General features: G+C 55.5%; 7 protein-coding genes across 7 annotated transcripts; 3 read left to right on the top strand and 4 right to left on the bottom strand.

Moving 5' to 3' along the window:
* Positions 1-192: 192 nt before the first annotated feature.
* A1O7_03883 (xaa-Pro dipeptidase) lies at positions 193-1,542 on the top strand (the record flags this gene model as incomplete). Its single annotated transcript, XM_007757899.1, has 1 exon — positions 193-1,542. One exon carries the CDS (start codon positions 193-195, stop codon positions 1,540-1,542), a length of 1,350 nt encoding a protein of 449 aa, XP_007756089.1.
* Positions 1,543-1,664: 122 nt separating this feature from the next.
* Positions 1,665-3,244, bottom strand: A1O7_03882 (NAD-dependent aldehyde dehydrogenase; the record flags this gene model as incomplete). Its single annotated transcript, XM_007757898.1, has 2 exons — positions 1,665-2,586; positions 2,697-3,244. The coding sequence occupies 2 exons, from the start codon at positions 3,242-3,244 to the stop codon at positions 1,665-1,667; spliced, it is 1,470 nt and encodes a 489-aa protein (XP_007756088.1).
* Positions 3,245-5,842: 2,598 nt separating this feature from the next.
* On the top strand, positions 5,843-6,976 carry A1O7_03881 (alcohol dehydrogenase 1; the record flags this gene model as incomplete). The annotated part of the gene is made up of 2 exons (XM_007757897.1): positions 5,843-6,505; positions 6,569-6,976. 2 exons carry the CDS (start codon positions 5,843-5,845, stop codon positions 6,974-6,976), a joined length of 1,071 nt encoding a protein of 356 aa, XP_007756087.1.
* Positions 6,977-7,324: 348 nt separating this feature from the next.
* A1O7_03880 (uncharacterized protein) lies at positions 7,325-8,122 on the bottom strand (the record flags this gene model as incomplete). The annotated part of the gene is made up of 1 exon (XM_007757896.1): positions 7,325-8,122. The coding sequence occupies one exon, from the start codon at positions 8,120-8,122 to the stop codon at positions 7,325-7,327; it is 798 nt and encodes a 265-aa protein (XP_007756086.1).
* A 1,478-nt stretch (positions 8,123-9,600) lies between these two features.
* On the bottom strand, positions 9,601-10,197 carry A1O7_03879 (uncharacterized protein; the record flags this gene model as incomplete). The annotated part of the gene is made up of 1 exon (XM_007757895.1): positions 9,601-10,197. One exon carries the CDS (start codon positions 10,195-10,197, stop codon positions 9,601-9,603), a length of 597 nt encoding a protein of 198 aa, XP_007756085.1.
* A 518-nt stretch (positions 10,198-10,715) lies between these two features.
* A1O7_03878 (uncharacterized protein) lies at positions 10,716-11,740 on the bottom strand (the record flags this gene model as incomplete). Its single annotated transcript, XM_007757894.1, has 2 exons — positions 10,716-11,364; positions 11,427-11,740. 2 exons carry the CDS (start codon positions 11,738-11,740, stop codon positions 10,716-10,718), a joined length of 963 nt encoding a protein of 320 aa, XP_007756084.1.
* Positions 11,741-12,338: 598 nt separating this feature from the next.
* Positions 12,339-13,572, top strand: A1O7_03877 (carboxy-cis,cis-muconate cyclase; the record flags this gene model as incomplete). The annotated part of the gene is made up of 4 exons (XM_007757893.1): positions 12,339-12,482; positions 12,539-12,647; positions 12,698-13,168; positions 13,214-13,572. The coding sequence occupies 4 exons, from the start codon at positions 12,339-12,341 to the stop codon at positions 13,570-13,572; spliced, it is 1,083 nt and encodes a 360-aa protein (XP_007756083.1).
* Positions 13,573-14,016: the final 444 nt, after the last annotated feature.

Below are 14,016 nucleotides of genomic sequence, written 5' to 3'. Positions count from 1 at the left end.
TCCGTGAGTGGTGAGGGACATGTGAAGAATCCACCCCCGCAGTGGAGCGCAACGACATCGTCTCTATCGATTAATTGTTCTGCATCTCTCCAACTCCGTACTGTGTGCCACACTGGATGCACAGCACTGTTTGACCGACATATCTCAAGTCCAAACGCAACCGGTTCTACAAATCCCAAGCCCACCGTAACCATGTCCCTTACCGACGTGACCCTGAAAGCGAAATACCCCGCCAAAGCGCACTGCCGGCGCGTGGCCAAGTTCTTGACAGATGCAGGCTTCTCCCGCGACGGCGTGATCTACCTCGAAGCCCAAAAGACACGGATGGTCGAGGACGACGACCAAGCCCAGCACTTCCGCCAGCGGCGCTACTTTTTCTACCTCTCGGGCTGCAAGCTCCCGGACGCGTACCTGACGTACAACATCCCGCAGGACATCCTCACGCTGTTCATCCCGCCCGTCGACCCGGACAGCGTGATCTGGAGCGGTCTGCCGGAGTCGCGCGACGAAGCCCTCAAAAAATACGATGTCGACGCCGTGCTGTACACGAACGAAGTCAACGCCGCGTTGGCTGCATATGGCCCGTCCAAATCTGCCACAGTGTACGCCATCCCCGAACAAGTCTCGGAGCATATCACATTTCTCGCGTTCCAGGCGGTGGAGTTCGCGCCGCTCAAGACCGCGATCGACGAATGCAGAGTCGTCAAGGACAGTTATGAGGTCGCGCTGATCCGCAAGGCCAACGAGATCTCGACGCTTGCGCACGTCGAGGCCGTCAAGGCGGCGCGCAATGCCACGAACGAACAGGAGTTGTACGGCGCGTTCGTAGGCACGTGTATCTCTAACGGCGCGCACGAGCAAGCGTACCACTCCATCTGCGCGAGCGGGACGTCGTGCTCGACGCTGCACTACGTGCGCAACGACCAGCCGCTGAAGGATCGGCTGAACATTTTGCTCGATGCGGGCGCCGAGTATGAATGCTACTGTGCGGATATCACGCGCACGTTCCCCGTCTCCGGCACGTTCACGCGCGAGTCGCAGACGATTTATAGCATCGTGGACGAAATGCAGGCGTCGTGCTTCCAGATGCTGCGTGGCGGCGTGCTGTGGGAGGACGTCCACGAAAATGCCCACCGCGTGGCGATCCAGGGCTTGAAAAAGGCGGGGATTCTCATCGGCGACGAGCAGGAGATCTTCGACAAGAGAGTCTCGGTGGCGTTCATGCCGCATGGCTTGGGCCATTACTTGGGCATGGACACGCACGACACGGGCGGCCACGCCAACTACGACGATCCCGATCAGATGTTCAAGTACCTGCGTGTGAGGGGCGCGGTGCCCGCTGGGGCGGTCATTACCGTGGAACCAGGCATCTACTTTTGCGATTTTATCCTGAACCCTGTGCTGGAGGATCCCGAGCTGAACAGGTATATCGACAAGACAGTGCTGGACAAGTACTGGACTGTGGGCGGCGTGCGGATCGAAGACGACGTGCATATCCTAGAGGATGGGTACGAGAATCTGACGAACACGCCGAAGTTATGAGATGGAGGCCAGACAACGACCAGAGCACGACTCGAAGACAACCCAGCGGCTGTAGCAGATGACTTTCGAAGAAGCTCGGATTGATTGTTATTCGGTTACATATCGCATCGCTTCCTAGATGCTCAGTCCTTCCATGTGACAACCTTCGTCCTCACCCACTCTTCCAAACCCGGCAAGCCGTTGAAGCGCCCGAAGCCACTCTTCTTGACACCACCGTGCGGCAATGCCGGCTCATCATGCACACTCATGCCGTTGATATGCACCGCACCGCTTTCAATCTGCCGGGCCAGAGACAAGCCTCGCCTCAGGTCTTCCGTGAAAACAGCGCTTGCCAGGCCGTACTCGGTATCATTAGCGATCCGAATTGCCTCCTCGTCGTTCTCGACAACATATATCGAGACGGTCGGCCCAAATGATTCGGTGTGGTAGATGTCCATCTTCTCGTTCACGTTCTCGATGATGACCGGCTTCATCTTCGTCGGGCTTTCGTCGTTGTGTTTCGGGTCACCAAACACTACATTCGCACCTTTTGAAATTGCGTCTTCCAGTAACTTCTTGTTCTTGACGACCGGTGCAGAGGTGACGAGTTGTGGCGTGTCGGCGAAGACCTGTTCCACGGTCTTCTTGAGCGCCTCGCGGAATTCGTCCGCAATCTTGCGGTTCACGAGGATACGCTCCGTGGCCATGCAGATTTGGCCCGCATGGAGGAACGCTCCCAGTGCGCATTGGAGAGCCGCGGTTTGGACGTTCGCATCTTCGCACACAATGCTCGGAGCCTTGCCGCCAAGTTCCATCACCACGGGCTTCAGGAACTTGCCGGCTTGGGAGGCGATGATGGCGCCTACGGCGGTACTGCCCGTAAAATTGACTTTCTTGATGGATGGGGAGGAGATGAGTGCCGAGGTGACCTTTGCGGCATCAGCAGGGCGGTGGTAGATCGTGTTCAGACACCCCGCCGGCAGGCCTGCGTTGTGCAGGATCGAGGAAATGGCCCAGTATGTAGCTGGGGCGGCTTCGGGTCCTTTCAAAATGACTGTGTTGCCCCTGCAGGAGGATGTGAGTCAGCATTCATTGTAAGAATATCTTCTTTCCAGATATGGATATGTACAGCGTCGTGCGCTGGTGCTGCGATATTGTGGAGGTTTAGGACTTACATTGCCAGAGGCTGTAGGCATGCGCGTAGACCAAGAACGTATGGGGCGTTCCATGGCGCGATCCCCAGGACAACCCCATGAGGCTCCTTGATCAGCAACGCATTCGCTCCCTCCTCGCCCACAACAGGCGCGCTAGAGGTAGTGGCCACCTGGATCAAGCCCGCAACGCTCTTGCATGCCTCGTAAGCCAGGTTATGTTCGAATGCGAACATGGACGCCGCCGCGCCAGTCTCACTGTAGCTGTAGTGCTGCAGCTCATCTCTTCTTTTCTTGAACTCTTCCGCAGCTCGGAGGAAGATGTCTCGTCTGTAGTTGGGCTTGGTCTTGGACCACGACTTGAAGGCCTTTTCAGCAGCAGCGATGGCTTTCTGTACGTCCTCTTCGTCGGCAGAGGAGCATTTGTAGAGGGTCTTCTGGTCGAGGGGAGAGACAACGTCAAAGGTTGAGGAGAGCTTGACCTCCTCGCCGTCTAGCCAGAGAGGAATCGTCGAGGAGGTGTCGAAGGCCGGGGCCGACGAGTGTGTTCCATTGGTACCATTAGCAGACATTGTGAAGAGCTTGCAACTGGGGATTTTGCTTCTGGTGCTTGGAGGACGTGAAATGTTAATAGCTAGAGTTTCAACAGCAACTCCCGAGATGACATCTGATTTAATATAGTGAAAGTTAAGCTGCTCACACAGGGGTCGTCTATCCGGCACTTGAGAGAGGCAAGTAGATCTTCGGATTCTGCACCTTTGCGCGCAATTGGCGCAAGCTATGTCGCTTCCATCATTGACGCCTACCGCAGGTGGTGGGTGGGTGGAAAAGGCGGGGCAGGCCTATTTGAAAATGCTTCAGTTGCGGGGAGTGGCTTGGCCGTGAGTCTGCGCGCCAGTTAAAAAGCAGGCAGGCCTAGGAGGCTCTGGACGACCACAATGGGGATCGTGCTTACCTTGCGAGCTGGCTAACTCAGTAGAGGAAGCATTCCGCCCATTCCAGCCTGCGTAAGACGGCGATGACTTCGTGACCGACCTCAGGACAAAGGACGTGGCGAATCGTTCTTTCACAGGTATTCAATCTCTTCGAACCTTGAATCCGTCTTCTCGGGGACGCGCTGTAGCTGTAGCTCGCTCTCTCTTACCAGGACGAGCAAGCTCGATTATCTGGCCAAAGGCACAGCTGATGGCAATGCAACCGCCACAAGCATGCGCGTTTTGGAATTGTTCAAGGGACTTGTCAGCGACCATAAGCTGGCCGGGAGAGGCGAAGGAGAACAGCGTCTGAGATAGAGGAACGAAGAAGGCTCTGCGATGGAGAGAGGATAGTATTTGGAAGGATGTTACTGCGTACCGCCCCGCTCATTGTTCTCCTCGCCACGCTTTCGAGTGTAGAGCTGAATGTATCCTAGCGCTCACCTGGAATTTAGCGATGCCAGCAGGGTATGTATTTGACAAGCCAGCTCAGATCTGGAAAGATGAAAACTGCACCAGCAACTGTAATCCAATATTCACAAAATCACGAACCCGCCACCAGTCGACTCAGATGGCGCACCTCTGAGCATTCTGACAAATGTGACCGCGTCAGAAGATTTGCAAAGGCACGTCAGGATTATTCTGGATCTGACGGTCATCGAAATAGCCACTGGATGCGACTTTTCCGCTAGGAAGACAGGAGAGGTTCGTAGCTACGCCTGTGCTCGTCGCAAGTTGTTCATTCCGTGGTTCGCGTCGCTCGTGAATTCACGGGCCGGCCTGCTTGGGAAAGAATGAACCAGTTGCAACGGACATCAGGCCACAGCTGAGTCTGCGCTTCTTGCTACTGTGGTGCCTGCGCAGTCACGCATTCGCTTATCTCATCGTTGGAACGCGTGGGACTCGCTGTTTGTCGAGTTCTGTTCACCTCTGCGCTGGGCACTCGTGAGGCGTGTAACGCGGTCTCGGCGGGTCTGCAATAGCGGCATACGAATGTCAGCTTCTGAGATCGTTGAGCATATTCTTTTTGACGCGTACAGGCTTCGAAAGTGCTGCGTTGCCGTGTCACTGTTCAAGTAACAATGTGGGTTTTGCGCTCCTTATGTTCGAAAGTCGCCGACGAGCTATGTATCGCGGCAGCCTACTACATACTCTCATCTGCACGTGGAGGTTCGAGGCTTGTCAGTACTCGTACTTCAATGGTTTTCAAGCGTACTCCGGATTGAGCCTCGACAGCTCATCACCTCATCATCAGGTGAGTGAAAGTACCCCGCGCAACCATCAGGCCACTTTAAAAGGTAAACAAACGCCAGACGATCCGGACACGCAGCCGGAGCATCCTCGCCGCTGATGCTCATTCGCTGCATCCCCAGCTTCAGATGCGGAAGGGAGAGGGAAGAGTGAGTCTTCAGTGAGTCTTCCCCGCGTTTCCTGGCCTGAGTCTGACTTAGATTCGTCGCTTTTGCGGCTCCAGGTCTCCCTTTGTCCTTTTCTCTGCCGCATGCCTCCAGTCGTCGAATAGGACTTCCCGATGCCTGCAGGGTTCTAGACGTCGACGGGCTCATTTTCCTTCAGATCCCAAAGCTAGCGTGCGGACCAACGCTCTTTGGACCAGCAGATCTCCCGCGATCTGGCGTCGGCGAAGCATGACATCGGGTTCTTTCCGTACTGATCTATCACTCGATACGCAGAACCCTCGATGTCCACGAAAACTTTGCTCCGTCTTCCTGCATCATCCCGGTCTGCTCAACAGTCCTTGAGCTCGTTCGGACATCGGGCCAAAGATGCTCGAGAAGGACCCGTTCGTCCACATGTCATTTGCTCGTGCCCGCTTACAGAAGGTCTCCATACGCCCGTCATGAGATGTTGCATTGCCGTCGACCCAGCATGAGGACCGTCCGACTGGTTGGCTTCGGAAGGCAGTGGTCCACAGTGTACACGTCTTCCAGCATGGACGCAGACGCATCTACCTGAGAAAAGTGAGGGGTTTCCGCCGATCCTGTCGAAAGTTTGGTCTTCAGGAGAGTGAGCAGCTTGAAAATGATGGAGGTCAATGGTTGGAACTGTCTGCTACATAAGCAGCCTGCTTCCGGAGAAGGCCACATCTTCATGCCCATAGTCTCCCAGCCGACTTCTACACACGCAATCCTTCCCCTGACAACAACAACTCTTGCACCTCTTTTCCCACCTTGAAAAATGTCTCATAACATCCCCACGGAGCAATGGGCTCAAGTCATTGACAAGGTTGGCGGACCCCTCCAATACAAGAAGATCCCCGTTGCAAAGCCGGGGCCTGAGGAGGTCCTAGTCAACATCAAATACTCCGGTGTCTGCCACACCGATCTGCATGCTCTCAATGGCGACTGGCCCATCCCCACCAAGCTGCCTCTTGTTGGTGGCCACGAGGGCGCCGGTATCGTGGTGGCACGTGGTGACTTGGTCACGGATGAAATCTGCAAGATCGGCGAGGCTGTTGGTGTCAAGTGGTTGAACGATTCCTGCCTGTCTTGCACGTTCTGCCAACAAGCCGACGAACCCCTTTGCCTGACTCCCAAGCTCTCCGGCTACACAGTCGACGGCTCTTTCCAGCAATACTGCATCGCCTCTGCCAGACACGTCGCTCACATCCCCGAGGGCGTTCCGCTCGATGAGGTCTCTCCCGTCCTCTGCGCCGGCATCACCGTCTACAAAGGACTGAAGGAGTCGGGAGCGCGGCCCGGGCAGACGGTCGCCATCGTCGGGGCTGGCGGCGGCCTAGGCACGTTGGCCCAGCAATACGCGAAAGCCATGGGCCTGCACACCATCGCCATCGACTCTGGAGATGAGAAGAAAGAGCTCTGCAAAAAGATGGGTTCAGAAGTAAGTCCAGTTGTCAATTCGCATATACTCGGGGTAAGCGAAAACTGACACATGTCGCAATAGCACTTCATCGACTTTTCCAAATCCAGCGACATCGTCAAAGATGTGAAGAATGCCACCAAAGATGGTCTCGGACCCCATGCCGTCATCCTGGTCGCCGTGAGCGAGAAGCCCTTCCAACAGGCCGCGGAATACGTCCGCCCTCGAGGCACGGTCATCGTTATCGGGCTCCCAGCCAAGGCGTACATCCGAGCCCCGGTCTTCGAGTCGGTGCTGAAGATGGTCAGAATCCAATGCTCATATGTCGGAAATCGACAGGACAGCGAGGAGGCCATTGATTTCTTTGCCCGCGGCCTGATCAAAGTGCCTTTCAAGACTGTGGATCTCAAGGACCTTCCCAAGGTGTACGAGATGATGCATGCTGGCCAGATCGCTGGACGATATGTGGTCAAGGTGCCTGATGCAGAATAGACGAACATAAACGTGGAAAAAGTGTGCTTCAGCGGATATGTCTGATCACGGTGGCTGACACAGCCAATAGCTTGAGTCGGTGCCTGTTTATGTACTGTAACTCATTTAGATCTATTTCAACAAGACAGCTACTAAAAGCGATCAAGACTGTCCGGTATCACCTGCGATTTTCGGCTAGAAACATCGATGCGTAGCTTTCGGCCGGTGTAGGCTTCGATGAGTCCTCGTCTGGGACTGAACATCCGCATGGGAATTCGAGGAGGGATATCCCGGATTGCTGAGTTTCGAATCTCAGGCCCGAACATGCTAAAGACGACATGACATCGCACGGCTCAACACATCTATATATCACATCAAGAAAACCCCGCCATCACTCCTGACCACACTCCCCGTGACATTGCGATCTTTCAACACATAAAGGTAACTCTCCACCACGTCCTCGACACGACCAATTTCGCCAGTGGCAGCCTTCCCCTTCATCCCTTCCATGGCCGCCTGGGCTTTATTTTTATCACCCAACGAATTGACCCACAACTCGGTATCCACCCCGCCAGGCGAGATCAAGTTGACGCGCACGGGCTTCAGATCCAGCGCCAACCCCCTCGTCATGCCGTGCATGGCGCTCGCGTACGACGCCACGACGCTCCAATTCGGGATCGGCTTCTCGGACACCGACCCCGTCGTGAACGTGATGCTGCTTGCCGGGCCGGCGTTCAAGTAGCTAACGGCTTGCTGAGCGACGAAGAAGGGCGCGAAGAACCGCACCATGCCCGCCTGTTTCATGAACGGCATGTCGATCTCGCCCAGTGGTTTCGCCGCGAGAGGGTCTCCCGCAGTGAAAACCACGTGGTCGAGCTTCGAGTCGATGCTGCTGAAGAGGGTCTTAACGTTGGATTCGAGGGTGGATTCGTCGCCCAGGTTGCAGGGGAGGCCGGTGATTTTGGTGGTCTGCTCGGAGTCGGGGTAGGTGGATCGGAGGCGCGAGATGGCCGAGTCGACTCTCTCTTTGCGGGACGAGGAGATGTAGAGGTTCGAGACGCGGTGCTCGACGAGTGCTTCCGCGAGGCCGAAGCCTAGGCCGCTTGTCCCGCCGATGATGAGCACGGACGTGTTGGCTAGTTTGTTGGTATATTTCGGGGTCGTCATAGTAAGAGGTCGGCGTGTCAACAGTTCTGATGGTTCTGCTAGATGTTGGCCTTCTCCCAGCATATGGTTTGAGCTTCTGTGATGATTCTACTGGCGCTCGTGTCTAGATATACTCTCTGTGATACCTCCTGTGGCCGGCCACAAGGGTCAGTCGTAAAACGATTCGTGATCACACAGTTGGGGGTACACTCTCGCAAAATATGAGAATCCGGTATGGAGTATTGTTTCTTCCTCTGTCAGTCAATTTGCGTGTTCATACAGACACTGGCAGCCTTCCCTTCCTGGCATGGACGTAGATCCCTCCCGGCAGTTACGGACTTAACATCACAGCGGAGTATATCCGGCGTCATGAAGTCCAATTTTTCAGAGCGAGTGGTGCTTCACTGCTGCATTCTTGACGTCAAGATCACTGAATGGACCGCATACGGAGTACGTCCACCGGATTATGTTTCAACCGTTTAGCCTGAGATGTTCTGTCTCTGGGCTTGATGTGGTGAAGTGATTTGTGATACGTGCTGTGCGTCTGTGGCTGATAGAAACGCAACTTCCCCTTTCGGTCGTGATTTCTGACGTCAAGGCGCCGGCCTGCATGTATAGCCGCGTGATATCCTGGTGTTATCCTCGCGTCGTGTACGGGACGGGTGTGGTGATTTAGTAAAGGGCAGAGGAAGAGAAGTGCCTTGGTTTCGTCGACATCGCGGGGATAGACTCGGACGTATGAAACCTACAGACCCCCCAAACCCTGGGAATTGTCTTGATCGGTTACCTTCCCTTCACGCCCTTTATTGGCATCGAGTCGACTCGACGTGGCTCTTTCTGCGCGGTCAAGACACCCCAGTAAGAGAGAAGCTCGCAACCGATCAATTGCTCCAAGGCGTCCACCACAGTGCTTAAGTAGACTTGGCTCGCCTCGCAGCGGTCGGGAGAGGTCACCCCGAATCGGGTCGAGGGTGTTACAGCCTTGTCACCTGTGCTCACCCCCCTGGGTGCCCCTTGCTCGCACGTGTGGGGTGCCTAATCGATCACCTGTCTCTTACCAGTGGTGGGAGCTAAACATTCCACCCTCGCTTAGATCGGGTACATACAGTACTTGGTTGGAAGGTTCTATCTCCGGCTATATCTCCTTTCCTTTACCACCGTCTTATGGACTTGACGAATCTTTCCAGCGCTGATAATCCATGTGGACTGGTTCTCGAACAACGGAATGTCATGGGCGGGTTGGATCCTCCCCGCACAGGTTTGGATCAAGCATAATTAATAGATCGAATTTTAGGTACTGTACTCCGTACTGATACTAGTTACTGACCCGGGAGAGCCCATCGAGACGGGGCGCATAGCTTCGCATGTAGACCAAAGGAGCAAAACAATCGCGGCTTGTTGTTCTCGCTTGTGCTCGCTTGGACCCGGTGGTGCCTACCGCGCCTACCTACCTAGTCCCAAACACGCCTTGACTCCTCCGTGCTCCGTAAATGCACCTTTCAAGTCATCGCCGCGACCAACTCGTCCACCGTCTTCATGGGCTTGTCATTGTTCTCGCCCACGTCCAGCGGCACAAGTATCCTACTAACGGCATTATACCCCGCCACGACGGTGGCCAGCTCCAAGATCTCGCGGTCGTTGAAATACGTCTTGAGGGCCTCAAAGGTGGCGTCCTGCACCTTGACGTCGACGGTGGCTTCGTCCGTGTATCGTAGGACGGCCACCTCTTTCTCACTGAGGCTCGACTTCTCTCCCACCTCCCCCTTGGGCGTCGCGCGGGCGACCTCCAACGGATGAGGCGCCACCCCCGCCTTCAGCGCCAGCGCGGCGTGGATGTTCCACTCGTACACGGCGCCCGTGAGGATCGCGACGCGGGAGATGGCGAGCTCGAGAAGGGCCTGCGGCACGATGGTCTCCGTCCGTAGAGCGCCGACGAAGGCGTTGTACCCGCTCGCCACGGGTGGGGAGTGCAAGAGCGTCAGGTCGAGAGGGATGAGAGGGCGCGGTTTCCGCCGGGCGGCGATGCGGGCGTAGATCTCGGCCACGGAGGAGGGGGAGTCTGGAGGAGGGGTTGACGGGGCGTAGGGAAGGCGCATGATGAGATGCACTCAGTGGCCTCTAATGCTGTAGATATGTCTCTGAGAGGCACGAGCAGGCCCAGATAAGAGGGAATCGGAGAAAAAGCGGGCAATTGAGAGCAGAAAACGAGTTGAGGTACTTGCGGGGTTTGAGCGTGCGTTGTAGGTATGTATGTGGTGAAGGATTCACTGCGCGCCCTCAGAAGCCGGCATCGGAGATCGTAAGATTGATCAGTCACATTCTACAGAGTGGAGGATCACGGCAAATAAGAGTACAGCGGCCAAAAGGTGTTGGATGAAGAGTAAAACAGCCTTTGGACAGGCAAAATCGTGGCAGTTGTTTTATCAGTCATGGTGTCATATATCATATATGCTAGTTTCCATTTCCATTTCCACTACAGCTACAGGGAACTGTTGGAGCGCTGAGCGCTCCGTCTCCATCTTCCAGGGCATTCAAAAGCCCCTTTGCCCACGACCAATCATGCATACAAGCAAAAGCGAAACGCCAGAACAAAAAGAACATTCGCTGAAGATGCCTAGAACACGGTATGAACCCAGCCGGCCTTCTGGCCAGGCTTCAAGGGAGCCAGCGTCACGTTGTACTCGAGGTCCAGTTCGGCCTTGGGGTCCTTGGACGGCTTAAAGTCGAGCAACAGGTCGTCCTTGACGGCGCAGACCGAGTCGCTGGTCACATAAGGGTCATCCCGGGGATACAGCTGGGTGGTGAGAGATTTGTAGCCGTCAGCGCTGACCATGAGATGGATGTGAGCCGGTCTCATCGGATGGCGGTCCATGAGGTTCAGCAAGACGCCAGCCGGACCATCGGTTGGCAGCGAATATGCGGTCGGGTGGTAGCAATAGTAGTAGTATTCGCCCTTGTCGTTGGTCCTGAACTTGCCGCGCAGGTTGTTGACGGACTGCTCGTCATCCTGGAAGTCGTACTTGCCGTTCGCCGAGGCTTGCCAGATGTCCACGATGGCGTTGGAAATGGGCTTGCCAGTCTTGTAGTCGCTGACCACACCGTGCATGAGCGTGACCTTGCCGGTCGGGTATGGGTCTTGAACGATGCTGTCGCCGAGCTCCCGAAACGGGGCGTGGGGACTCCAGAACGGTCCCAGGATTGTAGACGATGTGGGTGTTTCGTCGCTGTCGAGCATGATTTTGTTGGCTACCTCATCGACGAGCCTAAAATGCGGTGCGGTTAGCTCTCAAATGGTTCACACAGCAAGGGAAGTCTCCCGACGTACGATTCAATGCCGAGCACATCGCAGATTCGCTGGCCTTCGTTGCGCTTGGAATCGCTGATCTGGCCGATGGCGTTGACAAACTGGACGCCTCGCATCCATTCTTCGGGTGTCAGTTCTGTCTCGCGGACAAAGTCGTGGAGATGTCGGATCAGCTTGGCCAGGACAAATCGGGCTCGGTCGGGCGTCTTAGGACCCATGGCGTTGATGAGGCTGTCGGTGAAGTTGGGATCATATTTGTGGCCGGCCGAGTGCCCGTTCGTTTGCCCGTTCAGGTTGACGGATGTCGAGTTTTCGACAACGTTCTGGAACGACATGTTGCCGGTGAAAGGTGTTATGTGGGCGAGAGTGTCGTGTGTGAGAGTGTACAAGCTCTGGTTCAAGAGGAAGGTTGAACAACGCAGAAGTCCCTAAGCTGAGATGTGCGATGTAGGCAAGAAGACTGCTGTCATTTTCAGGGCCATGATGGCAGTATATATGGGTAGGTCATAGGCCGGCTCATGACGTTGGAATTCTCCCTCAGCGGTTCCTATCCTGAGAAAGCCTTCGCCCGCGAGGGAGCCAATGAGGAGGGTGTCAAGTCTAAGCAGGCGGGATCTAGCATGAGGGTTGGTCTCTACGTCGGCAAGTCGTGCCGCCTCGCGCGTCTCGCCTGCAAACCCGGTAGTTGAAGGGGAGCTAGCTGCACGTATCGAGATGATCCCGGCAATCATAGTCGGCATCTCCAAGTCTTCGATCTGCGGGGCATGAGGGCATCCCGGGGCTGGTCCTGGTTTGCCACATGCATCCCCCACGTCGACAGGGCTTGCAGGCTTGACGAGGCTTGACCGGGTCAGAGACTCGGCATGGACCGTCTTGAAATAGCCACGGGCATGTGATCTGGCTTCTTGACCGTGTCCCACGGAAGTGCCCAAAATGAAACACCATTTGATGATAGGGACATGGACGCCGCCGGGCGCGATCTTCACGGTCGAGTTTGACGATGAAGCCTGGATCTTGAGTCTGGTCAAGAGGACATCCATTCCGGAGGATGAGCCGATATCATGGATGACATTCGACGTGAGGACGCGCCCTCGCCCAGAGATTGGCTCTGCTGACAACATCCCTGTGAGCAGCATGCACGGCGAAACATCTACGGAGCTTCGATGAAGAAATGGTCCAGCCACGCCGTCAAAGCACCCGACAACATCTCGCACGAAGTTTCGCATCCCATGAACCATGACCGTTTGTTGGCCCTCGCTCTACGGGTTTGATACCGGGCTGACGACATGCAGCGCGGGCTCAGAGCGCCGACACCAGGACGAGAGCGATCTTTGTACTGGCAGCCAAGAAGCCGCCCTATTGCGTCTATGGCAATCCATTCTACGAGCATGCGGGCTACGGTAACGTCTTCTCCGTCGACGAGGCGGGCAAACTCGACAAGAATATTCAAAACTACGAATACAGCGAGAAATCGGCCATTCATGGAATGGTCTTTGACCCGACGGAGACCTATCTGTATTCCGCCGACATGTGGGCCGACAAGATCTGGACACACAAGAAAGCGAGTGACGGCACCCTCACCCTGGTCGGCAGCGTCGACGCACCCTCGGCTGGCGATCATCCTCGATGGGTGGAACTTCATCCCAGTGGCCACTATCTCTACGTGCTGATGGAAGCCGGGAATAGGTTGGGTGTCTACGTGATCGACGAGACGACGCACCTTCCTGTCTTCACCCAAGACCTTTATCCGCTTGTTCCTCCAGGTACGTGCTTGATGCGAGAATGCTATAGGCGCTAACGACATGCAGGTGTCCGAGATCTCAAGAAGATGTACAGATCGGACGTGGTATTTTGTGCGCAGAGTGGAAAGTATCTCTTCGCAACCGCCCGGTCGAACTCGGCCAGCGTGACCGGCTATATCAGCGCCTTCAAGCTTGGACCACAAGGACAGGTCCAGAAACAGCTCTGCATCAGCCCGACTCCTAACAGCGGCGGTCACTCGAACGCGGTGAGTCCTTGTCCTTGGACGGACGAGTGGTTGGCTTTGACGGATGATCAAGACGGATGGGTAGAAATCTACCGCTGGCACGACGAGTATCTTTCCCGAGTTGCTCATCTGGATATCAAAGAGCCCGGCTTTGGCATGAATGCCATCTGGTACGACTAGATTTGAGGCTTCTGCCCGTAGCGTTCTAGACTGTACGTGGAAATATGGCAGAAGACTCGTTCTCCCGCGAATGCCCGCAGCGGATAAAAAGTCTTCCGCTCCGGTGTCCCGCCGCAACAGTTCATGCACGTTCATGTTAGACATCTGCCGGGACTGTCCCGATGCAGTTGGAGGTAATTACGGAGGACCGCAGGAATAGGCATCGAAAATCGGCAAATACATCATACTCCTGACGCAAAGTGCGCGGAAACCTCGGGCTCGCTATTGCCTTGCCCTGAAAATCTATTGAGTTGCCTACCTGTGAATGACATAGGCTCCCATTAGTAAGTAAACACTCGATCGTGTTCGTGACTCCACTTGAATCACGAAACGGGCAAAGGAGAGTAAATTACCGCCCGAGAGTATCTACTTGACTGTCACGGTGTCGCCAGGCCACGGACGAGG

The sequence above is a fragment of the Cladophialophora yegresii genome (assembly GCF_000585515.1).
Source record: "Cladophialophora yegresii CBS 114405 chromosome Unknown aczIN-supercont1.3, whole genome shotgun sequence".
Lineage (NCBI taxonomy): Eukaryota > Fungi > Ascomycota > Eurotiomycetes > Chaetothyriales > Herpotrichiellaceae > Cladophialophora > Cladophialophora yegresii.
The sequence above is the reverse complement of the archived record's forward strand: the minus strand, read 5'-3'. Positions and strand labels throughout refer to the sequence as shown.